This window comes from Cygnus olor, chromosome 7, assembly GCF_009769625.2.
Source record: "Cygnus olor isolate bCygOlo1 chromosome 7, bCygOlo1.pri.v2, whole genome shotgun sequence".
NCBI lineage: Eukaryota > Metazoa > Chordata > Aves > Anseriformes > Anatidae > Cygnus > Cygnus olor.
The window spans coordinates 7,499,889-7,527,632 of NC_049175.1; the positions used below are offsets into that span (position 1 = coordinate 7,499,889).

The 27,744-nt window shown below is 38.3% G+C and overlaps 1 protein-coding gene across 10 annotated transcripts in view; it reads right to left on the reverse strand.

Annotated features, from left to right (window-relative positions):
- The window catches only part of LDB3 (LIM domain binding 3), a 121,687-nt gene that overhangs the window by 91,984 nt on the left and 1,959 nt on the right, over window positions 1–27,744 (reverse strand). For all 10 annotated transcript variants that reach the window (XM_040563354.1, XM_040563362.1, XM_040563365.1 and 7 more), the window contains exon 2: window positions 23,479–23,601. In XM_040563354.1, coding sequence (XP_040419288.1) covers window positions 23,479–23,571 — 93 coding nt within the window. In that variant the 5' untranslated portion in view covers window positions 23,572–23,601. The remainder of the gene's footprint in view (window positions 1–23,478; window positions 23,602–27,744) is intronic.

Here is a 27,744-nt window from a genome sequence, read left to right on the forward strand (position 1 = left end):
TCTAAATGAGAAATATGTAGCATTCACCTCCATGCTTTGCCTGCAGACACTACGGTAGCATTGTACACATAGAAAGGTATATGTATAAGAGAAGATGAAATGTAGCACGTCCACAGTGACAAGGATGTTGAATCAGAACTAAATTTGCAGAAACTACACCCAGTAGCGTGTCACTATTTTGTCTCTAAGGTTTTAGAGGCCGTATTTCCCAGTGTGAACCTGTTTCAGTTGGATGGCCCAACATTATCCATCTGCTATACAACATCAGTTACCTATCAAACACTCTTCTTAACTCCAAGAAAAAGTGTTTTGCTCCTGTGGCATTCACCCATGCTTTGTGAGAGAATAAACAAAAGCACGAGCTTCAAAATGCCAGCATGAAAAAATCCATAAATTCAAGTGAATAAAGGAAAAGGAAAAGGAAAGAAACCAAGATCCCCTGAGGAAGTGCAATGCAGAGTTCTTTTGTAATATGCTGTGCCATGTTTAGTGGACAATATGACATCCTGCCAGGTATCCCTGCAGATTCCTTGGATTTTCCAGCATTTTGCTGGATGTTTCATGAAGCAAGCAAAGTTCTAAAGACGGGATGTTTCTTTTACCTGTTAAAATTTAACAGCTTAAGCTTTGTTCAAGCTTTTGTATCAAAGATGCCAATTCCCTTTGAAGCGAAAGGAACCCCATTTGTTTAAAGGGAATTGATTTGAACACATGGATATAATCTCAATGTTTACATATAACCTCAATATAATCTCTGAAAGGCAAAACTTGTGATGATGAAGATTATAAAAAGACTTATAAAACAAAATTATAAGATGACAATCAGAATTTAAATAAAAAGGAAGAAGCTTGTTTTACTGGTCCTTTACCTTAACTAATGAGAGATGTGGCTGCTGCTGAGGACAAGGCTTTGACTTTTATTGAATGACGATGCTGACCCTGGTTTTGGGTGTTTTAACCCATTACAATGGTGGGCACAGCAATCTGCAAAAAGTTTCCACCTAAAGCTTGAAGAGAATAATGAAAAAGCAGATCTTATTTGACAAAGTACCAGCCAGTGACATATATGGCTTTCTCAAGGCAAAAGCCTTCCCTCTAGGTGAATTTTACATCCATCAGATTTGTAATCCTCTGTTGCATAAATGTAGCTAAGTACCTTCCCACACATCACACAGTGACTTCAGGGCATGTAGCAGTATTAAGCTCAACAGTTTTCAAAATGTGTTTTTGGTCTTTTTTTTTTTCCATGAACATGAACTCTACAATAACCAATTTTTATGTGACTTCAGAATGGCTTCCTGTTTACAGACAAAATGAAATAATAGAAATGAGATGTTTTAACATACTGGTACTGTTTATAGCTAAAGGCTATTTCAGACTCAAAATAAAAAAGACAAAGGAGTAAGATGGAAAAATAGTATCAATTACTGAGAAAAAACATTGATTTTTGTTCAAACACTAATTCAAAAAGGGTATATTCAGTGACCGTAAGTTCACCTGCTTGCCTTCTCCTCTCCCCTCCTCGCAATCAAGCTTGTGATGAAACAGGAGGCCAAGTAAATCCTGACAGCGTGGACCCTATACAACATGGGTCTCAGAAGCTTGTTTCATATCTTGTCAGAAAGAAGTTAGATCAGCTGGATGCGCTACATACAAAGGTAACCTGGACTGATAGCCTTTTTTCCCCAGCAAGTACTTCTTCATCAGCCCCCTTCCCTACCTGCACCATTTCGTAGGGAGAATCTGAAGAAAAAATCTTTTACAAAACACTACGCAGAAGACAGAAATAATATGTTCTGAAAAGGTACAGAAAGCCTTCATTAAACTAACATCAATATTGTTTATAAGCCAACATATCCTGAAAGGTACAACTGAAACTACAGGTAAAGTAAGAACTTGTAACATCAAGAATGGTGCACTGAAATAAAGTTCTAACAAGGATGTCCCATAAATTTGAAAAGCCATAAGCTGATGCAGAGGCAGATAATTTAGGAAGAGCTTTAAGGAATGAATGGTCTCAGCTAGTTAATATCACTTTGCCTATGGTGAGTGGCTCTTCATTTAAACTGCCCTATGTTCGAAGATCCAAACAATGCCACTCACCTTCATCACTATGTCTTCTATTTTTATGCCCAAGTTTCGGGTTGAAACATGACTCAAAAATTCCCAAGCACTACAAAGAAAGATATTCTTGGGGAATTTCCATCCCAGATAAAGGAAGGAATCTGTGATCTCATGATTCCTAATTCAGCAGAGTGCATAGTTCAAGCAGCCTCAATTTGCTTTGGATAAGTGACTGAGTTTTTAATTTGCTGAGTTTTTTGGTTTTTTTTTATACTCAAACTCCCAGTCCCTCTAGAGTTCTCTAAAATGGTACAGCATTTTTACTTTACTATCCCATTCAGCAGCATGTTCCCAACCTTGTTAGAAAAATATATCTACTTCAACAATAGGAAAAGCACAAACTTTGACTTTCGTAGGAAAAATTAGTTATTGCTGTGACAGTGAAGAAATTTGGATCCCTTGCCAGCAGTAATACCAGGGGTCTTGCCTATTTTTCAACATTCATTTACCAGTCTTTTAGGAGCCCTGAGAACCACTCTCCTATGGACAAGCTAGTCTGGAGCAATGTTTCACTCAATCCTTTTTGGATATTTTGCTTCTCTCCTGTTTTACCTCACCTACATTTGGTGTTCACTATTTAATGGCGTAAGCAACACCAAGTTAAGGTAGGATTATTCTTCCAATGCACTCAGATTTTAGTAGAGTGCTCCAGGTAGGGCCTTGAAGCACACCCTCTATGTCTACTTCAACTCTCACTCCTCTCTACATTCCTACTTCTCTCCAGTAACTAATTGTACTTCGAAGAAAAGTAACAGTAATGACAAAAGATGTCTACAAATTTCGTAGCATGCTCAGAGGTACAGAAGCTAGGGCAAATGTTTGAAAATGGATTAGGCATTTATCTAATAAACATTCTTACGTAACAAAGTTTAGATGTGTGAGTTTTATGTGAAAATCATCCTTATCCTCCTTGGTATATTTAGCTAAGCTTTATCTAGGTGAATGTGAACATGTTTTTTAGTTTAAAATACTTATTTATGCTTGAATCAGACCATGGCCCACTATGGATAATGAAGCTGTGTAACTTACATATGAGAATTGTTCCACAAGGTGCTTCACTTCCATTCCAAAACTGTATTTTTTATCTTTCATTCCTTCATTGTAAACTGCAGACCTTTTTCTCAGAAGCACTGGAGTCGGAGGTTGTAATGAGCTACGTACCTAGCCACAGTAAGTTTCAAAATTCAGCATGCCCAAATTAGGAATTTTCCTCTCCTGCTCCAGGGCAAATACACTAATTATGATAATCTGTTTTCATATTTTGTGTTGGAATACATGTTCACAGGACATCTATTTAAGTCCATGGAAGGAATGCATTCAAGTTAAAAATTTGGCTTAAAAATGTTTTCTTTGGCCAAGCAAGATACTAACTTCTGCAGTGGAGCATGTCAAAAGCAACTGGCTTGGAGGAGGCATCAGGGAAGTTTGTTTGATCAAGAAAATTTCAGAAAGTTTGAAGTGGGCTGCCTCTCTGTGCCCAGTTTGTCTTTTTTTCTTCATCTAGCACTAAATTAATTGCTAAACAATGAATTGTGTAAATGACGAAATGGAAGTAACTTTAATAGGGATTCCTGCTGCTAATAAAACTGTTACTTGTCTGATACAAATAAGGAATGAAAGGAACGTGGAAAAACAAGCTAACCCTCCACTTTGATCTCAAATGAAGACTTAGCTAAACTGCAGAACAATAAGCTTCATCATCCTGTTTTGTCAGAAAACAAGCCTCTGAGTGGCTAAATTAAAGTGCTGGTTTGGATTGCATAAAGCAAAAATGTCTCTAAAGAAGACAAAAGATTGATGCATTCCCCAATATCAACATGCAAATCTCAGATCCAGCCAGAATTATAACTGATGGTATTATGAAAGTTCTGTTCTAGGCAAAGTTATATTTACAGTAATGTTTTTCAGAGCTGTACACCCATGCACAAGCAATCTGTAGGCATTTTGGAGTTTTAGTATGTTGTCAGTTTGATCTTAGCCAAGTTTCTCTAAACCCTCTTTAATCAGGAAATTACTTAGTGAATGACTGGCTCCCACCCCTCCTAGTCTTTATTTTTCACTTTTTTTTTTTTTTTTTAATATCCTTCTTTCCCTGGCCGCATCACACTCACTAAGATTGCTCACTCTCATGAATCATGTTTGCAGAGAAAATATTTAATAGCTGTAAGCAACAGAGCTTTGATGTGCTCCACATCAAGAACGTGCCAACTGCAACGGCAGCAGAAAACGTTTCTCAGAGTGAATATGCACCTATTTAACAACGGGAGGCTTTTACTTCAGATACCAAGAACCGGAAATAAATGAAAATTAAGATTGCTTGGATAGTAATTGGGCAGCTGGGGAGATTTCTGTGGCACACAAAAGTGCCAAACAGAGCAGTATTCATAATCTCTCTTTAGCCAAGGATAGGTCTTGTATTTATAGAATTATAAAGCTCTTCAAGAGACTGTAAAATTACATACACGTATGATATGGGAGCAACACATGCATTTTACATAGAACTGCCTAATGAAGTCTGAAGATCCTCCCGAACTTTTACTAGACATTTTTAAAATAGCACCACAGATTATGTCCATCTGGTGTTCTCAGCTGGTGACAGGCATTTTCTTCCGACTGGCCTTTCCCTCTGCCTTTTTGTACCATTTCCAAGCCTGAAAGAATTTTGGCCTCTACCTGCTGCTTCCACTTCCAGTGCATCTCCTACACAATTCCAGATAATACCAATGAGTCTTTTGGGTCATACCCAGTCCAGGATATGTACAAATAAAAATCATTCCCATCCCACACAGTGACATGAGCCTCTTATTCCATATCTAGAAAGCAACAATTCATGTTTCATATTGATGCTATTCTTCAACAGCTATCCAAAGTCAGAGCTTGAAAAAGACAATATTACCAGGTCTTTAGTCCTGAATCACTACTAGCAATAGCATTTTACCAGCAGAATTTTCTTATCAATTTGGAAAGACTCCCAAGGTTGCAGAGGGAAATATTAAATCGAAGTGATAGCTGATATTAAAGCTACATGCATCAGTCACACAAAGATGATGTAAATGCAAACTTAGATTAACCTGTTAGTCTGCTGGTAAGACACCAGAAATGTGAGGAAATTCTTTTTTTAAACAGCGAGACATTGACTGCTCTCTTCCACATATGCACAGTGCCCAGTGTAATGGGGCCCACACCATTCCTGACACTGTTCCTTAGGGTAATACAAGTATTACAAACAAGCAATAAATGTGTTTGAGAGTGAAAAATAAGGCATCAAACACTGTTTTGGGCAAAGAATACAGAAGACTAGTATAAAGTCATCACCTAGGTATTAAAAGGAATTCTTAACAAAATACAAAAAAAAAAAAAAAAGAGGAGAAACCAAGACATAAGACTTTAAAAAAAAATTCTGGATGCATCAGAAAAGAGCAAAACTGTCTTCACTCTCCACTTCAAAACATTATCATTCCTTGTCTAACTCTGCTGCTCTGTGAGAATACCACAGACAAACAGAACTGACATGAAAGCACAGATTTCAAGCTCTGTTCTCCTCTGCCCTGCAGTCCAGGCAGTAGCTCTAGCATCTGCTGCAGCCCTCTGAAGAGATGTGCAATAAGTACAGAGCTAAAAGCTCTGCAGACAATAAGGTATTGGTCATATCTCTTGGGAGGCCCCTTATCCTTTTTTTATCATGCATGACCCTGTAAGAATGTGCAATGTGATAGTTCAGAGAAAAAGCACTAGGCTGACAAGCTGGGCTTTTGCTGGCTGCAACTCAGATATGACACAAAGTCATGCCCATCTTATGTAAAGACTGATAAGAAGGCAGTGTGCTGTTTATACTATATCAGTGTGTAATTAGAAAGTCTTGTGCTTGCATTAGTAGGTACACTGATAATCAGCCCTCAAAAAAAAAAAAAAAAGAACTGAAAGTCTAAATATCAAAAGCGGTTAAATCCTTCTACAGAAGTAAGAGGAAAGAACAGAACTGTTCAAAGATAAACAGCTTTTGAAACAGCATGACTACAAGTACCTTCCCCAAGTGAGGTGTGAATCAAGCTGGTGTGGAAGTTTGTGAGTCAAGGAGTCTCACGCAGGAAATTAATTCCTTTGTGCATGCTCCTCCTGTGACCACGGCCTGTCTGGAAGACCAGACAACTTCTGTCTCTCATGTTGACAGGCAACAAGAAAATAAAACCCCTTTACAAGTAAAGCAAAAGCACTACAAAAATATTATGGTCCTAATTTGCTATTACTTAGCCCAAAGTTATTCTCTTGAGTGCAAATGCAAGTATTTTAGTTTCTCTGTTAACAGCTTTGTAGCACTACAAGTGACTGCATAGCTGCCTGGATATGGTAAAGCAGTTTATATTTTCACCTCAGGCAAAATATCAACAATTTCTTCTCAAATAACATTTGGAAAACATACCTTTAATTTACAATAGGATTCCAGAAGCTCTTCTGTACCCCTATTGTTTTAGGATAATGTTTGCTGGTTTTATGAATATGGAAATAAAACTAAGGATGGTGGACAGCCTGGTGCTTGTGTCCATTTTCTGTCCTTTACTTTGCTTCCGTCTTGAAGAGTACCCTTCCTGCTCTTATCAATAGTAAGAGCTTGAAAGTCCATCTTACCTTTACATTAGAGAAACCCTCTCTAAAGAGTATGGCTGGGGCCACTGCAAACTCCACAAGAGAGCAGGCTGGGCCCACACCTAACTGCCCTCCTGCAAAAAAGCACACCTTTCACTTTGTGACAGACAGAATCATAGAATCATGGAATATCCCGAGTTGGAAGGGACCCATAAGGATCATCAAGTCCAACTCCTGGCACCGCACAGGTTTACCCAAAAGTTTAGACCATGGGACTAAGTGCACAGTCCAATCGCTTCTTAAATTCAGACAGGCTTGGTGCAGTGACTACTTCCCTGGGGAGCCTGTTCCAGTGTGCGACCACCCTCTCGGTGAAGAACCTCTTCCTGATGTCCAGCCTAAACTTCCCCTGCCTCGGCTTAACACCGTTCCCGGGGGTCCTGTCATTGGTGATAACGGAGAATAGGTCACCCGTCTCTCCACTCCCCCTTGCGAGGAAGTTGTAGACTGTGATGAGGTCCCCCCTCAGCCTCCTCTTCTCCAGGCTGAACAGGCCAAGCGACCTCACATCTCACATCTGACAGTCCATATCTCCTCTAGTATGTGAGCTGAAAGCTAAGTACACAGTTTTTGCAATCTTTTGAATAAATGACATGTAAGCTTAAATCACAGAAACTAATATTTGAAGATCCCTGTGTTGGCAGAATGCAGAAAGCTATCCCACGTTAGTGGCAGAAAGACAGGAGAACAGTCCATCAACAGGATCCAACTACATTAATTTGCAGTTCCATTAAGCAACTCCTTGTCAGGACAAACCTATGAAACATGAAATAACGAAAATAAAAAGATACACACAACAGATTTAGGAGAGACTGAATTTCAGATTTCAGAGTTGTACACTTAGCTCAGTGGGATGAAAAGATGTTTACAAAATCTTCTGAAGTAAATATGAGTTAATATTAAGAAACTCACTTTTTTTTTTCCTGAAAAAAATCTTTTGTTTTCATTTATAGCTTTATGTAATAGATATAACAATTCAACTGGGAAACATCATCCAAGTACAGGAAGTGCACACACTCAAATCCTATCATAAAATATAATAATGCCAAAGAGATTGAGGGGTCAGATTTTACATAGCTATAGACAAAGTATTTGTCAATCCTTAACACAACTATTTCCATAGCAGACAGTCATTTGAACTGTGCTGACATTAGTAAAGGAAAAAATACTAATCCATTTGTTACAAGCTTGTTATCTAACCTACAGTAGTATTTTCTGTACTTAGAAATACAACCTTGTATATCTGAAACTTGACTTAGGAACATTCAGTGTAACAGCATTCATTAATACATCGAACTACTTAGTTGTTTTAAAAAATTCAGTTTCTTTGTATCAGAATTTGTTTTGCATTGTTAAAAATGAAAGCATTCCCATTCTGTATGAGGCCTGTACTTACACATATATGCCCCTATTCCGTGAAGGGCAGCAACCCAAATTATTACAAGGACTAAATGCTAATTAATTCTCCCTTATGAGTTATGATAAATGATTTTAGGGTGAAGCTATACATTTTCCAAAGGGGCTTTAATCACAGCTCCGTTGACAGGACTTTCAGTATGGTGGTATGCTCAGTACTACCCTGAAGTAGCTGAAGTATGTGCCACAGCAGGTGCCACAAGTAGAACATAGATTTGCTTTGACATTAGAACACAGGGTATACAGTGAGTGCAGAATTGTTTTATGGGTTTAAAAAGCATATGTCATGAATGGTTTGGAAAAGCAGAGCCTTTGGGGTACAGCATTAGAGTCAAAGCTAAGCTAATTTGAGGAAATCTTGCCTCATTATGGTAAAAGATGTTTGTACTTTATGACTACTAGGATATCTGTTATTAAAGAAACATTTTGCCCTCTAAAGCAAAAGCTTGCCGAAATAAGACCAAAGTATTAAAACACTGTTGGAGCTTTAATGGATACATTTCTGTCATAGAATTGCGAAAATTAAATATACATTTATTATACAAAATGTAAAAACATCAACACTTCACATTTTTGATAATGATGTCTTGATAAAAAATTCATCTTTAATTTTTGCACCAACTCCCAGTGTCATGGGGCACTGGTAATCAATGATAGTCCTAGTCATTCAGTTATAAAGTGGCATAAAACATGACATCTTTTACCAACAAAAAGATCTCTCTACATCTATGACTTTGTGTGTCCATAACCTAGACTGATCAATTCCCTCTAACAAAGTAGGAGATGAAGAGCACCTCCTTGTTAGCCATAGCTATACCTCCCTGCTGACACATAACACTTCCTACAACCACAAACATGCATACACTCCTTCACTTTTCATGATGATTTGGAAACTTTCAACATTATTGTGATCTGTGCAACAAAGCTTTATAAAAATTTCTTTCTAGCTTCTAACAATTTTGGCCTTTGTAATGGCACCCTACAAAGATGTTGATGATTCCATTCCTAACACCTGAGCAATGGTAAAACCATCTAGTTTTCATTTTCACAAATTACTACTGACCGTTCTTGGCCCATCTGCAAAATCAATTTATTGCCTTACATATGAATTAAGGTCAAGGATAACTTGCAAAAATGAAATGAAATATCTAACCAGTCTGCTTGATAGCCAGCTTATAGACGTGAGGTACGCCAAAACTGTAGCTAAAATTAAAGATGTGTGAAAAATAATGGAAACATCCCAAATGCCACGAGGAAAGCAGCCTACGCAGTGTACTTACTTCATAGATTAACCTTAAGATAAATATATATATATATATATATATATATAGACAGAAAACCTCAAGCCTAGCTCTTAGATTAAAACTTTTCAAGCTAGATTTTCAGATATTAGAAAAAAAACCAGCATATTCCATGGTGCTCAGTATCCTTAATGGAGTGATGTTGGCTTAAACCAGGTTAAAAAATATATATATTATTCTTATATTAGGGAATGTAGTATTTCTCTTGCAGAAATAATTTTATTTTTACATTAAGTGGTATTTTTTCCCCCAACCTCCTTTTTGCACAAGTGATTGAGAACAGGATTATTGTCCTTCAACTCTGAAGGGTCTTTACAAATATATTTCCCCTGTAACTTCATAGAAGTAGTGGAATTATACCAGGAATAAATCTGTTCCAGTATCTTCAGTTACTCTGTTTGGAAACCAGTCATTTGCCTGACCTTCAGTGCAATGCTAAAAACAGAGTTTGTCTGTCATCGAGAGCCAGTGAGATTTCAGATAAAACAGAAGTCATGGCTCCTGCAATGAAATTCCAGGACTGTCCATCAAAAGCTTGCCAACAATAGCATCTCACTCAGTCCATACTTCCATACTTTTATCAAGGTAAGAAAAAAGAGGAGATCTGACATTTGGAATTGGGCAGAGATGGTACCATTCCAAAGAATGTGAAACCAAAAGGATTCCTTAATTATATTCTACACTCTACTTAAACTTGTGACTTGAATAGCTTTAGTTCTCTAAGGGTCCAGTCATTTCTCACACTCCTCAGAAGTGTGTTTTTTTTTTTTCCCATTCAAAATAGTCAAAGTGAAATATCACTTATTAGACTATATGGAGAACTGTTCTTCTCACTACCAACCCAAGAACCAATATAAAATAACATACAGATCAACACAAAATCTTTGTTCTAAGCCCCAGCGTAAAAATTGTGAGCAAGCACTGAAGTGGAAACAGGACTCTTTGTTCTCCAAGCGTCTAAATTCCTTGTTTAAATTAAAATAGATGACTCTTGCGTTTATTAGAATATGAGGCTTTCTTATAGCAGGGTAGGTGCCAGGTAAAGCTTGAACTTTCTTCCTTATGGCCCTATGCCAGTATATAGGTTTAAAGCCTTCTCTCCTTTTTCAGACCTGACCCTCTCATTTCTCTTTACACTACTCAATCCAAACTTAAACCTCAGTATACCGTCCCATAGTACAGAATGCTTTGAAGGTGAAAGACATGTAAAGCACAAATCACCAAAGTAATTTCCATGTTTTCTAGGTATCTGTTAGTACACACACATCTTGCTTACAACCTCACTACCTTGGAATAAGTTTACACCTCCAACCTTCGTCCAGCCTTACAGTTACTTCTTACTTAGGTTTGCACTTACATGACATAACCATGCTTATGGATGGGAGTGGGTTGGAGGGAAGCTAGCAAAAAGGTTACCATGTCATCCTCAACGTCGTGTGCTCATATTACAAAACTGACACTGCATATCTTAATCCAAAACCACAGACCCGTCCTAGTCTCTCTCTCACTAGTCTCTACAATGAAAATTAGCCATAAAAATAGAAAATGGAAGTGTCAGAGGTAAGAACAGAAAGGAAAAAGACAATGTCAAGACAATGTCAGGGCTCACAGGAGTGAAAAGAGCATTTCAAGGCTAAACAGTGATTAAGAATCATATTATCAATTTTTAAGAACAGCTTACAGACAGCTCTCCTTCAAGGTAATGTTGTGGCCCTCTCCCTGTTAACTAATTGAGAATTTTAATAGTGCAAGCTATTTGCAATACGAAGTGAGGCAAATCACTAAAGAAATAGTATCAAGAGACACAACCGAACCAATAGCTTTTTGCTTGTGCTGTCACAGCAGTGCCCCACTCTGACAAGTTCAGAGCCTGTTGGACAGGCTTTGTAAATTCACTGATGGCCATCAGAACTATTGTCTAACTAGGCAGAGCAGACAAAAAGACTAGAAAAAGAAACAAAGCACTAGAGCTAGGAGACAAATCCAAGTCTCAGGTGTCTTTGAATGCTAAATGAATTAAACTGGACAAAGTAAAAAGACACCATCAGCACAACCTAGATTTTTACTTATTCTGGTAGTACAGCAAAATAAAGTGGACAAAATGTAAGTGATGGTGTGACAAATGATAGAGGGAAGGGTATGTGTGTGTATATATATATATATCATGGGGATCTGTTCAACACAGACATTTAAGAATAAAGCATGAGAGATTTTTCTATAGGCCACTTGTATCCAAAGACAAATACACAAATCATATGCAGTATACATTCAGGAGAAGACATGGGGAGAATATTTCTTGTGTACCAGCAAAAAATATAGAACTAAACTCAACTAAAAATACACCAAGGACATTGAAAATCACCATCATCATCTATTCTCACGATGTGATATCTTTGTATACAAACATGCTATTATTTGATCTCCTTTTATTAAAACAAAACAAACAAAAATAGGGATGTGGAGTGTTTAATATTATGGAATCACTAAAATACATGAAAATATTCAAATAAATATTGGGAAATTATTTGATATTTCAACTTTACCTCAAGGTGGTCACCACCAGCTCTTGGATGGCGAGTCAGAATTTAGGCAGAAAAATGGTTTTAGTTTATGACACACTGAGTAAACTATTTTTTTACTGAGTATCACATTAATGTAACCATAGCATCAGTGGGAGGATATGAACAGAATATGGCATTCGCGCTCCTCTTTTTTCAGAGTTGTTTTGGGAATTTAGTTGTTTTTTTTTTTTTCCTTGATAATCCTTGATCCATATTTCTTTATTATAAAAATAGGTGAACTGAAGTGGAAAAAGATAATATTTTAAAGAGTTCTTCCTATACTACCTCTTTTTACAGAATTAATAGACACTAAGACACTGTCATACCAGGGAGGATATATGGACCAGCCATTACTCTCAGACAGCAGCCAAGAACAGGTACTTTAGGAGAAGATTAAAACTAAGGACTGCTGACCTTCAAGCCAGCACATTCACTGTAAATGTTCTAGAATTAAATGCCAAAAAAATAGTTTTTTCCTAACATGTTTTTCTACACATTGAACAAGGATGCTTACCAATCAACTACCTGACATGAGCTCTTCCTTGGCCTTCTAACATTGGAGACACATTTAATGTTGGGATCCAATATCATTTTTTCCAAAACCAGTGGAGGAGGATCAAGACTAAATTTAGTCCAAAAGGGTAATGTTATTTACAAGTCCTCTTAGCAAAGCTTTCCTCAGAAATAGTTATCTGAACGTCCAGTTAATACGAGGCAAATCATTTTAAGTGGTAAATTATTTTACAACTACTCCTTTGTCCTGTTTCCTGGCTGACAACGGAGTTTAATTAAAATAAAAAAGTTACAGGACAAATTAATAATTGAGCTAAACACTCATTGTGGCAAGAGAAAGAGACATATCACAGCATGAAACTCAGATCCAGTTCTGAGTTCCAGAACTTCCCCATGGGAAGGATCAGCATCTTGCACTGTACTTATAAAATATAATACTGTACCAGAGTGTCCTGCCTCCTTTCCAGGTTGTCTTTAGGACACATGAACTCCAGGGAATTGTGGGTGGAGTGTATGAAAGATCTTATTGCAGCTGCTTGTACTGCACCTGTTCAAGGGATAAATAAAGCAGCTAAGTTCTAGTTTTGGTTTCATTCGCTGACAGTCCCTTGATGCGGAAAGAAATGATATACCACCTCCTCATCTTGTCAATCATTCCGCAAATATGTATTCAATATTGTGGAAGTGATGAATTTTCCCCCCAGAATGTTCCCACAAGCTTGGATAAGCTCTCTGACAAGTCACATACACACAGGGAAAAACTTATGGGTCATTGCTCCATACTCTTCCAGACAATAACCCTGTTCACATAAATTATCAATCCTGCAACTTCATCCCATTTTTACCAGGAAAGGGATTAGAATTAGGTCTATATGAAACCAAAATTACAACTGAATTAATTCAAATTCTCTGGAGCTTACGAAAAGTTTATTCTGTCGTCCCCTGCCACCCCCCCCTTATTTATGTCTGATTTCCAAAGCTTGAAGCATAATACCATACTGTATAAAAGAAGAAATATGCTAGATCTTTATGCATTGAAGATCCAGACCTTTTTTATGTGAGTCATTGGGGTCTTTCCATTGACATTTGGGACACAGATGTGCATCTTCACAGGGCACATTTTCCACAAAAGCTTGCTGTTACTCTGCAGGGCAGATTTTTTTTAAAAAAAAACTGTTTTTCTTGCTTGCATATTTCTTTAGGTCTCCTAAATAAAGATTTCTAGAAACACAATCAAGCAGATTATGTTAGCCTCAGAAGACACAACACAGGTTTAGAAAAAAGAAGCACATTCCCATATTGGGAAACTTCACTGTGCTTTACCACTAAGAAAAGGTGGAAATGTTCACAATGACCACCCATTAGTATTTTTCAGGAAAAGTAACATGTCCTACTATCCACATTCAGCAGATTTTCTTCAGAGAAAAGGTTGTAGATAGCAATCTAAAGCTGCGTTCTGTAGGGTCAGGAAGTGAAGCTCTGCAGAAATGTAGCAAAAGAAGGGAATTGCTGACGAGCAGGACAAAAACATTAGATTGTGGTTCATAGGATGTGTGGTTGTAAGAGGAGGAAAGGGTCTTCCAAAAATTCTCCATGGAAATATACTTCACTCTAAACACAGAAATGATACTGGCATTAGCTAAAGCTTGGGCTCCCCAACGCAGGGTAACAGGCTATTTAACACAGCAACGCATGTAATCAGAGAAACAGGAAACCCCACAGCTACACACACAACACTTGTTAGCCTCCATAAGGTACCCTTTTTAACTAACCTCTTCCTGTATTGTTTCTACCAGAATATTCTTTCCACCTTCCCCTTCAGTCTTCTATGGGAAGTTATAACACCTTGTGGAAGGATCTGTGATTTTCATGTTCCAAATGCAGTCTTCATTTCCTTGCTCCTCCGCTCAGAGTGCACTAAATTTAAACGTCACTGAAAGCTGGAAGCAAAGAAAGGATGGCAGACCCCAATGAGGGAGAATGTGTGGGGCTGAGCAAGGAAAGGCAGGCAGAGGAGGCAGCCCACTGCAGCCTTCTAGGCGTACAGAAGCAGGAGACAGCACAGTACCATCCCACATGGAGGAAGGATGAGTGCCAAGAGGCAACATTAGGGCTGTCCCACAGGACGACAGTCCACAGCAGTATCAGTACTTGTCCTTGCAGTCATCTGAGGCTTCTGAGAAGAGATTGCTGTTCAGATGGGTTTGGTTTGTTGTTGCTCAAGAAAACAGTGACACTTGCAGACTTTTGACCACTTTTTGTCATCAAGAAAGTAAACATGTAATAGTGAAATCTTGTTTGCCCCATCACATATAGATAGCAAAAGGACTTGATCTTAAATAATTTGTTAGATCATTTAAGTAAACAAGTGAGACAAGAATCTTCTAGACAGGAAAGTAATTTTGACAGTAGGGCAGGAAGGTATTTGTACTTTGCAACTCCTGACAAAAAAAATCATCAAGAAGACTATCCATTTATTTCCTAGAGTAGGTAATCTTAACCAACTCTGATAAAAGAGAACATCTTGTTTTGGCTGTCTATTTCTTTTTTAAACACCTGCCATAGTACCAACTGCCCTTGGCCATTTTTGAACTGGCTATGACTAGGTAAGGAGAGAATGCTGACATTCTCAAATAGAGCAGGACAGTCCCAGTGACCCCCAGGATCAAGAAAAGGCAGCCCAAATTCACCCTAATACCAGAGCATTCTGATTTGGCACTATGTACCAGAATCTGGGGTTACATGTAGTATTTTTGGAATTTTGGATACCATGTCCCATTCCAGAAGCTTGAGGTAAATGTAGCATTCGTTCCAAATCAAAATAGCTTCCTAAGTTACAGGATGCTTTAAATATAGAATGAGAGTCCCACAGCGGCTTCTGAAAAGCATGCATGCCACCCTAACCAGGTATAGTAAGTACTACGATGCCTTACGGTTGTTTTTTTTTTTATGCCACAAAGACAAATTGCCACTAACACTGGCTTTAAATTGAATAGCCATAAATTGTTTAAAGTGTGTGTCCTTGAACTAGTTACCTTTAGTGGGAATAAGGGTTTATGCCTTTAGTAACACGTATGGCTAACCAAGAGCAGCAAGTGAGGGAGCCAAAATAGCCCAGCAGCTGGAATTTGGACTTTAAGCAAGGGAAAGGAGGAGGTATGGTGCCAGCACATGAAAGGCTGAGTTCCTCCTAATCCTCAGCTGCCATTGCTACAAATCAAGTGTATTTAGAAGGATTTTGGGGAAAGGTTAAAACCTATTTATTCAGAGTCCAGGCACTAGACACCTGTGGCATAGACAATCACAACTTCAGCTACGCACGTGGGAGGTGCAGAAAGTAACTCTACCCTATTCAAGGGATTTGCATGCCTTGAAGACATTTGATCCATTACATCTTCCTAAAAGAAGAGCAAGAACTCACTGACTTTCTGGAAAAATGGCTGTTAGCCACTGCAAACAAAAAGAAGAGTCACCTTGTAGTAAACACATTCAAGATGTCATCTGGAGACATTTGTAAGCTGGAAACTAATTATTTTCAGGTTGCCTACATCCAGAAACAGAGTGCTTACAGTCAAAGTGACTGGAAAAAATACGTTATTTCTTCCCCCTACAATTAAGAGCTGGTTGCTCTTGTTCCCCAAAGTCTTTCAGAAGAATATAGAAACAGCTTCACATTTGGGGGAAAATTATACTTTTCATAGACCCGGAAAGGAAAGTATTTAGGACTGTTCCCAAAGGACACCTAACAGGAGAGCTGGACTAAGCTTCAGGGCCATCCTCAGGCTGGCAACTCATTTGATCAAGCTTTTATTTCGCTGAGCTGCTATTGTAAGTTAATGGCCTAATTAACATTCATAATTCTTTCCTCATCATCTATACAGCACATTTTGACAGATGATACTTGTTTGTTTTTTAATCTACCATATTATGTAAATCATGGGTCAACACAATGTGACTGAACAGCACATTTGTTGACACCCTTGTCCTCACTCTGTACTGGCTAGAATTCAATTCTTTATGAACTCCTATTTAGTTAAATATTATATCATACCTTTATGAAGTTAGGATTTAAGAAATTTGACAATTTTAACAAGAAGCCTATTCTGAAATTTCACTCTCACGTAACTTTTTTATTAAGACTTTAATTACAGTAGTACTAGAAGAAACAGCCCTTTCACATGCAGTATAAACCATTCTTTTCAATTAGCATTATTCATTTTAAAGCATGCACAGCTGACATTGTCAGACACAGTTTAAAATTAATTATTTCCATAAGACTTACAAGTATTGATTTTTATCACGCTCAGCAAAAGTTTCCCTCCTTCTCTCATCCTCATGATCTTTCAATGGGGATAAATAACTTACCAGCACACTGAACAGCCAGTTCTTTCTGCAACAAAACCCAGTGAACAAAGAAGAGCGGTATCTCATATCACATTGGACACCATTTAATGTTACTTTATAAAATGGTGGCATCTGAGGCACTTATGTACAGAAACTTCTAGCTATACACAAAATAAATCACATGTACCAAATAGTGGGCTGGAGCTAGCTGATTCATCAATCAATGCTAGATTATAATGAAGACCTTTCCTTTTAACACACTGCTTTAGTACTTCAAAGGCTACTGAAGGCTTTTTATAGTTATATACAAACTGGATTTTAAAAAAAATAAGGTACTCTTTACACTACTAATTAGACAACAAGAGTGACCAGATGAGAACCACTGTTGCTAGTATAGAAAGTTAATGATAACATATTGGCAGAATAAAATTCACTCTGTGTCACACTAGCTGTAGAAGACTTGGCAATAATGTATTCAGAATGGAGCTAATGACAGTGCTATCTGCTGTGTTATGGAAAATCGCCATTTGCTGAGTTCAAATATCTGACACTAATAAAAAGTATCACCTGAAAAAAAAGTGTTCAGCAGCTTTAAATACATAATTTAATGGTTACCTCCTGTTGCGTTTACTGGTTCTAAAGGATCTGCAAAATTATGTTCATTAATAATTAAGTGAATTTGACAATTTCTTGAAATACTACATCAACTATATTCGCAACTAAATTAACTTTAAGCCAACGGCGGAGGAATTTGTCACACCAGAATACCCAGTTGCCAGGGAACACTTAAATGTTAAAACAAGATAAAAAGCAACAAAACTCATTTGAATTGTGGACTTGTTAGGTTCCTTAGGTTAAGAAACCTCCTCCTCCTTCATAAAGAGGCAATAACTATGCTTATCCCCACTCTTGAGCTTCTCAGTTTCTCACCATTCTTGGGCCCCAGTTTCTTAACACACTTAACATTATGCTTCCTATTCAAGGGAAAGGTTATGTTTCCCTCTTAGAGGAAAAAGCTGAGAAGTCACTATGGAATTGATTTTTTTTTTCCTCTCCATCAAGAAATACTGACTGTATTTATAACCGAGTTAGTAGTTGCATAGATTCTATTCAGTCTAGCTTTTTCATACACTGAACTCTCCTACAGATAATGCCACACCAGCACTGGTGATTCAGATACAATCACAACACAAAGAGAACAGCTGCATTTGGCAGGTCAAAAAGAAAGGGCTTCAAACCCACTGGTTATATATTATGTCAGAACAATGAGAGCCACAGGTTTTATTATGTAACATCCTTTAAGCTAGTACTTCAGCTATTACAGACCATTATTCGTATTAATCTGGCCTACATTCTAACAGTGCTAAATGTTTCCCCTGAAATTCAGAACAGACAGAATTGAGAAACAGAAGCTTAAATAGAGCTATGCATGATGTCTGCAGAGATACTGCATGGAGTACATAATACTGTTTATATACTCCTGGCCTTCAGCAATAAACTTAGTATTCAGTGATTACTTTAATCACACAAAAACAGGTAAGAGAGGCTGCCTTTCAGTTCCAAGCACATCTTTGCTTTAAAGGAAAAATCATTAGACCAAGAGCTGCAGTTAGTTCCATAACCTTCCTGAAAGCTATTTGGTGAACATAATACACATTCAAATCACATTGCATTATGATGCTGAGATTTCAATAAAGACTCTTCCACTGGAAATCCTGAGTTTAAGGATGTAACAATAAGCCATGTGGATTTTTCAGAATGTTTTCTGAAAGGAAGTTAACAAAATATTCTTAGTTATGTCATGATTGCTTAACCAGAGGGGAAGAGAGTAGATCTTATGATGAAACTGCTTTGTGTCCTCCCCAAAAAAATCAGGTGTTGGTTAAAAAACAAACCTTCTCATAAGTTAGTGAGCAGCTTACATGAAACATCCATTGTGATTACTCCTCAGACCTCCTCAAATACCTCATGGTATTTGCAGTCAGGACAAGGAAAGTTGTCTACCTCAGAATATCTACCACCCTACCTCTCAGACAACCGGAACAGCCAGCTTTAAATCTCTGCTCTGCTTCATTCAGAGCAGAGCCTTGAACTGAGAGCCCAGTACCCAGGAATGTTCTGATCCCCAGGCCCCTGAACCCATAGTATTTATTGAGCCAGAGAAATAGAATACAGCTATACCATTAGCTCCTTCCGTCCTAGTACAATACAGATTTGCCACTCATGCTTGATGAGAGATGCAACCGTATCAAACAACTGCCCTCTATACTGTACTGTCACTCACAGCGTTAACGCTGACTACTGCAATACCTCAGATAAACAGTACCAAACCAGGGGTTTTAGGAGTTACTTGTAGAGTTAAGGCTCACAGAAATGCAATTATTTCTGATAACTGTGGCTCTAAACACACCAGAATTGGATTGCAATAGTTGGAGAGCATCAAGTAACTAGTGTTCTCTCATGTTACCAACACATCTGTACGTCCAACAAATGACTATGCATAATAAAAGTCAGAATTCTATGACTTTGCATGGGATGACTGGATCGTTCAGGAAGTGATCTAAAAGTTACAGATCATCTCAAAGAAATATTGATGCCCACAAAATAGGTATTGTGTTACAAACAGATAAGAAAGTTTTGGAGTGTTCTTCAAAGCTGCACTGGAAGCACTTCATTCCCCTGTCACAAGGAACTATTTGAAGTTAAACTGTAGAAGACAGGAAGAATGTGAAACCACCTGTGCTAAGAAGCTACCACAGTTTATCAAGCCATAAGACAGTCTTTAGATTAAAGTCCAATGGCTTAGTCCTACTCTCAGAAGTTGATTCAAAGTCATTTGAGTTTTTTTGGGGAAAAAGGGGAAACATCTCTACTTATCAGTACTTAAAAGGGAAGGCTTTTAGAAGACAAGGCTTACCTGTTAGCTTATAGAATATCAACGATTCTAAATACTAATCTGTGGCTTTTAGGATTGTGAAGGACTTCACATTTGGAGATGAAACAAAAACTCTCACATTGGAGTTCTGGCTCTAGAACAATAACTGCTCAGTGATTAGATTCACCAGACATGGATGCTTAACATGTGACGTGGACTCAGCGTTTCAAATGAACTTGTTAAATGTCCTTAGTTCAATCAATGCAGGTACAGCTCACTCTTCTGTTTGCAATACATATTCACCACATGGCTATCCAAATGACAGCAGCAGAATGCATAGTGCTTGCCCCTGAGGTTTCCCTGCCTTCAAGCATAGAAGTAAAAAGCCAAGAAGGAATCCCTTTGCCCATCACTTGCCTGTTTTAAGGCACTGATACCTGAATGGTAATAAAGCAAATGGGAGTACAGAATAAATATTATCACATAGTTCCTTGAAGGAAAAGCAGTCACAGTGAAAGGATGACATATGTATTCCAGGGAATGGAGGAAAGATGGGACGTAATCAGGAAAAGGTGCTAGTAAAAGCATCTTTTTAATAAGGCATCTTTTCCTATTCGTGTTTCCCATTTCTCCTCATTGCACTTACATCATGACCAGATTTCAACTACTTCTTTACTTCATAGAATAAAGCCAAAATAGTTCTCTCACACTTTGTTTAAACATTGTCTCCTTTGACATCAGGTTCTGACTTTTCATTTGGAACCCAGGCAACGTTAAAAAAATCCTCTCTATTAGGAAACAAAAAACTGACTGGACAATCACAGAGTGAACGTACCAATCACAAGCTACTGCACTGTTTTGGGTGATATTTCTGCATACCTTTCAGCTCACTGCATCACCTGCAAGCCAGTCTGTCTTACTAGAAAAGTTTGCTGTTATTCACAAATACACAAGGAGACTCTGCTGTCATATCTATCCATGTACAATCACACCACCTTAGGTAACTCTGCAATACAGCACTTGAACTATACTTAAAAGCCTTCTTAGGCAGGATTAGGTCTATAAAATTAATTAATTTTGCTCACTTCAGACAGTTCATACCAGCAGTAGGAGAAAATAAACTGCTTTGCTGCCCACGTTAATTTTGGAAGACCAGATTTGCACATATGACCAGGCCACCTGTGTCAGCTCTTAGTGGTGCCAACAACCTGCAAGCCCCATTCACTTCAGTAGGAGTGACAGATGCTCAGCTTCACTAAGAGTCAGCCAGTACTATTCTCCTACCTCTGGTACCTGCCTATTACATCTCATGAAATAATTTGTTCTAAGGGTAGGATGGCTTGTGGGGTGGGGACTAAAAAAATATCTTTAAAGTCTTCCCAGATTATTTTCTAATTCCATTGTTAAAGGAGTGTGAAAACTGCAGAGCGACCTTAACTCCTCTCCACTTGTTTTTGACTCCTCTCTCCTCATGAATACCTTGGAAATTTAAGTATAGTTTTTCTTTCCCCATAAGACGGCAATTATGATTGAGTACAAAGGTCACCTCACTTATGACTGTAAATTGCTGATAATGGGAATATCTGATCTATTTGAAGATATACTCATGTAAAAAGATGATAATGTCCTTATAAGGTCTATTTTTTCTTTGGCAAAGGCCACGTGTAACACTGTGTTCCAATTAAAAATATCACAACTTGCTCCTATTCCAGCCCTCCCTAAAAGAAGCTATGTTCATTCCTGCATGCCTGCTTTTTCCCTAAGGCAGGCTACAAAATCCAATCTGAGCCAAAAGCAATCCTCTCAGCTAAGAACTGGGCCTCACTGAGGAAGATTTCAAAACATTTAACAGTGCTTTCTGATACTACTATTGCTAGAAAATTCATCCAGCTGTGTGAAAAGGTAATTCCACCCCACCTCTGTGAATCCAACCACTGCAGTTCCACTCCTGCTCATCACGCGATTCTCAAAGGCCCCAGTAGAATCACATAGCCTTCGGGCACACTGAGCTTACCTTAGGAGATCATAACCTGTGACAATGGGTTCGCTTTGAAAGAACTGTCATTTCATTTCTGCAAGTGTAAGCGCCATAGCCCCAGATGTTGAATGGCAGACTCTGTGATTGAATTACTTATAAAAAAAAATCAACACCTTACAGTGCAGGCTGCAAAATGTCATGAAAATGCCTACAGAAGTATGTTGGTACCTCTCCGTACTTAATTTGGGTGCAATAAAGAAATACCAAAACTATTTACCAAATACCAAAACTCTTGGTGAAATTAATACAAGCATATGAAGTAAATTTATTTTTTGTAGGCTTTTTTTTGCCCTTTTTTTTTTGGCATTACAACACAGAACAGCTTCCTTTGCAATTACTGAAGAACAAAGACTGCTTTTGCAAAAGCGTTTATGAAATGTTCTTCTCATTATAGGACTTAGTGTTAAGGTAAATATGTCTCTATGGAGAAAGGAATACTGTGTATTAGAGTAAGGGAGATCAAATAAGACAGAGCTTTACAGTTTAAATATGAAATAGGATAGTTAAGGTTGCAGAAGCTCACAGATGACTCTGAATCACAATTGCTGCAGGGATCTCAATTTGGTACCTACAACAGACTAGTTGTTTCACTATGAAAAAAAAACTTTTCAAAGCAGTGTAGGTGGCTCCCCCCCAGTGGAGCAGACCATTTGTTTGCGTTTTATTTGTTTATCTGATTAAATCATTTTGGTATTCCTTTTAAACACTGTTATGTAAGTAACCTCTCTTGTCATTGCTCTGCAAAATATGCCTTCTGCAGGTGGTCTGTGGAGGAACAAAGACATCTCTAAAAGATCTGAACATTCTGGAATAGATTTGAGACTGACAAAAAAGGAGGAAGCTGTAGGAAGCAGCATAAAGCGGAAATCTCCCAAACCAAAAGTTACATAGAACTATCTAGTTTGGTTAGCGAATAGTAAGGGGAAAGCTTATGAATTTCTTTACGGCGACCCAATGATTAAAAAAAAAAAAAGCACAAAAAAAAACTTTTAAGAAACCAATTTCTTGGGAGTGGCAGTGGGAGGAAGAGATGGCTAGAAAATAAATGGACTAATCTGTAATCAACAGATACATGAGGTAATTAATTATTAAGTCACATGCTGTTTATCAGCTACAAATGGAAGGCTTCTGCATAATTTAAGTCTGCATTTTAAGCACTATCTTCTGCTTGACGTGCCTAATTTTCATCCAATTATTGCACCCCCTCCAAGAGATGGACATATATCCTTATCTTTGTCCAGTTTGAACAGACCAAGACTTTACATATTGACAAGCGGTTACATAATTATTTTCTAGAAATACTATTTTGTATTCCCATTCATAGTTGTTCTACTCTCTTCCCCCAAAACAGACAGCACCAGCAAGGCCCCTGTCAGTAGAAAAAGAGACAACACCATACAAAATAGAACTGGAAGCTCATTTAAAAGGAGACAGCATCATCATTCTTAAAAACATACAAACAAGAAATGTCTGAGACAGCATCGATGCCAGGCTGTGCTGTGGATTTGTGTATTTGGAGTCTATATTATATTCTCTGATTCTTTGTTCAGACCTAGCTGCAAAGATCCTCTATTTTACTTGGCCAGGTCAGAGCGTACATACAATTAGTTTACTGCTACTTTCCAACCTAAACAGGCCCAATGAGGCTTTTTGTTCACTTACTCTGGAGATTGTCAAGGGCATGTTGAAGTCCTTGCCCCCCTGCAGTCGGAAGCCCCATGGTCCAGGTCCATTCAGAGTCACGCTGTAAGCCATCCTGTACCTCCTTCACAAGGCACCAAGACACTGCAGAACAGAAGGATGGGGTAGAGTGATGGGGTGAAAAAATACAGTAAGAAGAGGGCAGAGTTTTATATAACGACAGCAATTTTCTTTCTGCCTTGCCTGTTCAGTCGTGCTGGGATATCACCCAAGAATAGATGGGAGCTATAATGCAGATGCTGATATCCCAGCTGAGTAGGGCCCATAAAAGGTTTGTAACCAGACACCTACTATGCAAAGACTTCATGACTCAGAGGTCTAATATAGCCCCCAGGGAGGGGGGGACAGATCTTTCTAGGCTTCTCAAGACCCTCTTCATGTTCAGTTACTTCACGGGCAAAACACATTTGGAATAAAACATGCAAATAGAATCCCATGCTAAAATCCCAAACGTACAAACCTCATTTCTAGTCTATTAAACAATTACATAACCAGTTGTAATTTCTGATTCAGCAAATGCGTATTGTACAGTGATACATAACATACTACAAACAAGTTCTTACAAAAAACACCAAAAATATGTGTTTATCGTCTCTTACACTGATCTGTTAAACTGAAATAAGTACCTACTACACACATGACAAAAAACTTCATAACTTCATTTTTGGCTCTTGCTTCCATAGCCTACACTTTCTCAAGGGACAATTAAAATTTATTCTCTTGGAATGCAGATAGAAGTATGAGCTATTTCTAAGCAGCATTTAATTTCAATAGAATAAGCATAGTTTCATCACATACTTGTCATACTGTTTTGATACAAGTGTTCTAAAGGCATGACAATTAAGAATACAATTAACTAGCTTCTTCCTCAATTCACTCCATAATTTTTCATGGTTTATATACCATTTGTGTTAGGTGTTCCATAAAAAACTTTATAACCCTTATTTGGTAACACGGGATACATTTCTGCCTTAGACTGGGAATAACTAAAGCACAGAGAACAAGAGGGAAGGGGAGAAGCTGCTGGCAGAACTAAAAAGATAAACAGCTTCTGCTCTTCGGATAAAGCTATAAACATTAAATGACACTCACCACTTTCAAGTCATTAACATGTGCAGGAGCTCCAGAAGCACTCTAGTATATCTCTGCAGCACCCTTGCTTTTACGCTCACATTACAAAGAAATTCTCATTACGTTAAGGTGAAAAACACGCACGGACTCTCCTCTGATAATCAAAAAGACAACCAAAACCACACAATGCACTAGTGAGGGAGCTCCATTTGGTAGTGTGCCAGTCTGCCCATGCACCCATCTTAAAATGTCATAGAAAACTGATGGTGAAACTACAGAGAGCAAATATTATCATGGCCTCAGCCTTTACCTGTGGAGTTGATCAATAATTTTTCAAAACCACATACGTCTTAGTTTGTTTAGCATGCAGAGTGACAGAAAAGCCATTTGTACAAGGAAATAATTATGCACCACAAACTGTAGACTATACCACATAACCACATTTTTCAGTCCAAGGTCCAAATCAAACCACAGAAATTCACATGGGTTTGACTCAGACAGTAGAAGCGGCGCAAACCAAAACCATAGCAAGACACAGTTTCAAAGAAAAAAGGTTAATGTCTCACAAATACTTATGGAGCATGTTTACATGAACTACATTTGTAAGCTATCTCTGTATGAGGCCAGAAACAGTGATGTTTGAATGATGACTTAAGAGGGGGAAGAAAAAGGACTTTTTGCACTTTGAACCACGCCACTTTCAGCCCTTCCATTTATCCTGTAGGCCTCTTAATTCAGATACTGATTTTTTTTATTATTATTATTTTTGAAAAGGTCACAGGCACACACAAAAGAAATGTCCACTGCACTATTCCTCTCCTTTTTCTAGGAATTCACTGTGTTTTTCTAGTGCCTTTTTTTGGCTCCATTTCAAAGGTTCAGAAAAATATAAGAAAAACATGAGTAAAACAAACACGACAAGTCATTGCTTCACTAGTAAAGAAAGCATTATAGAAAAAAAATATTAGAAGAGAAGTTACATTTATATGGGTGATGAACTCCATGCATGTTACCTTCCTGTACTTAAATCTTCAGTCATTTGAAAAAAAAAAATAAAAAAAAAAAATAGCAAAAACGATAACAGCATAAAACTGCACAGACAGCAAGCTGAACAGACCTAAGCATTAAGAAACAGAAACGCTGCTTAATCAAACACTATGTGCTTCTATCCTACTTTCACATCCGCAACATGCCATCTGCTTATCAGTTTAGGACATCTGAAAGGGTTTGTGAGATCCTTCAGGCTGGGTTGGGTGCTATGAAACTAAAGTGGTAATCTCATTAGGGGCACTCACATTTGAATGACATGTTCAGCTGAGGACACTTGTTTCTACTGCCTTGGTTTCTGTCTGTGTCCATACAAACATCCAGCGTAGCTTGGCACTTTTACAAAGAAAGTGCAGGGGATGTGCCTGCATCCTGGCCCACGTTGTCCTTCGACACAGCAGGACCTCTTTCATGTGCCCATGCAACCACTATCAGGTCCGCAGTTTTCTTTTTCCAGGCCTAAGTCCTTTCCTCCTGTTTTTGTTTCCCCTCTGCCAACCTGCAGAAAGCTCCATATTTAATTCTGGAGAACGGCAAACAGTAAAGAAGATTGTGGTGCAGTCACAGCTTCATTTGAGGGGATGCTCAGCATAGCTTGTTTGCCTTCTACAGAATCCTGCTACAGGCAGATCAGAAAGCCTGTGATCCACCCAGGTGATTATTTCAATCCTGCCTTGTTTTCAGAGGCGAGACACACAGATGCATTCACCATGTCATGTATCCAGAGCAAACACAGGGAACTGGACTGGTGCAGCAGGTACGGTGCCATCATAGCTATCGTCACAAACCTCCACAAAACCTTCTGGGAAACCTGGGGATGAAATGAACTGTGTATACATAGTAGACAACCCTCTTGCTTTCAGAAGCCTGTGGTGTTTGGATTAGGTTTTATTTGCTTTACATAACCACCTATTAGACTGTTTCAAAAATCACTTTTTGTTTGCTCAAATAACAGCATTTTGTTTCTCTTGGGGTGCCTTCTTTCCTACATTCTCCAGCTATGTCAAAACCTATGACGTGCATATAGTTCCCTTCCTTCAGACAGGAGCTATGCTGAGTCAAATGAGGCCACTGATGTGAGGAGTGACATTTAAAGGAATAAAATATATATTCCAGGAGCCAGGTGACATTTTCTCTTCAGATAGCAAAACAAAAATTTGTCCAGAGCTCACAAAGCCCCCCCAGAGTTGTCCCCAGGTGACTGATAGGAACAGCTGTGAGGAAGCTGGATGGGTACCAGGCACCACGGGGCCCACAGTGCCAGCAGGCTCTGCGCGCAGAAGCATGCTGCAACCTTCAGCAAATGCCGCAGAGCCCGGGCAGAGCCATCCCTCCAAAGCTGCGTCAGAGGCGTTACACTAGCGGAAACAATTCACATATGCTAGGAGACCATGTGGTATTACAGCAAAAGGACTTTAGGAAAGCTACAACTGCACACTCGGGAGCGCATAGCCATCAAGTGAATGAAATAAAAACCACTAGTGTCAATGCTAAATTAAGATGGAAGGAAACAAGTCATGGAAATTCCAATTGTTCAAGTTGCTACCACTTCGTTAGGCTGGCCACATTACTCATCATGTATTTTAATTGCAATGTTAGATGTGCTCCTGGGAGAGCCTTGAATTACTGCTACTGCAGCAACAAAGTTGTATCATTCGTGTCATTTCAGAAGTAGATTGCTTGAAAGTTTATTTGACTTCTGATCTGCAACAGAATGTGTGCTTTGACACACAGAAAGACACCTGTGAGGTCATGGTTGCTATAACCCTTTATCGTTTTCTTTGAGCAAGCAAAGTACTTGCACTGCAGAGAAAAGCTGTAATTTATTTACTGATAAAAAGATCTTCACCAAGAAGGACCAGAAGAAAGGACAAAATAGCATGTATTTACTGTATAATGGCTAATCAGTACTAAAGAATTTGATACAAATATATACAAATTCTATATGGCATCAATGGAAAACATTTTTAACTCTTAATTCCTACCCTGCCAATGTCAAACTGAACGTAGAAGTAACTACTGGGAGCAAAGATTTTTTCAGCACAAGATCATTATTGCTTCCAAAGCAAAACTATTCTACAGTGCCGATGAGCTCATTGCCATCTCCTT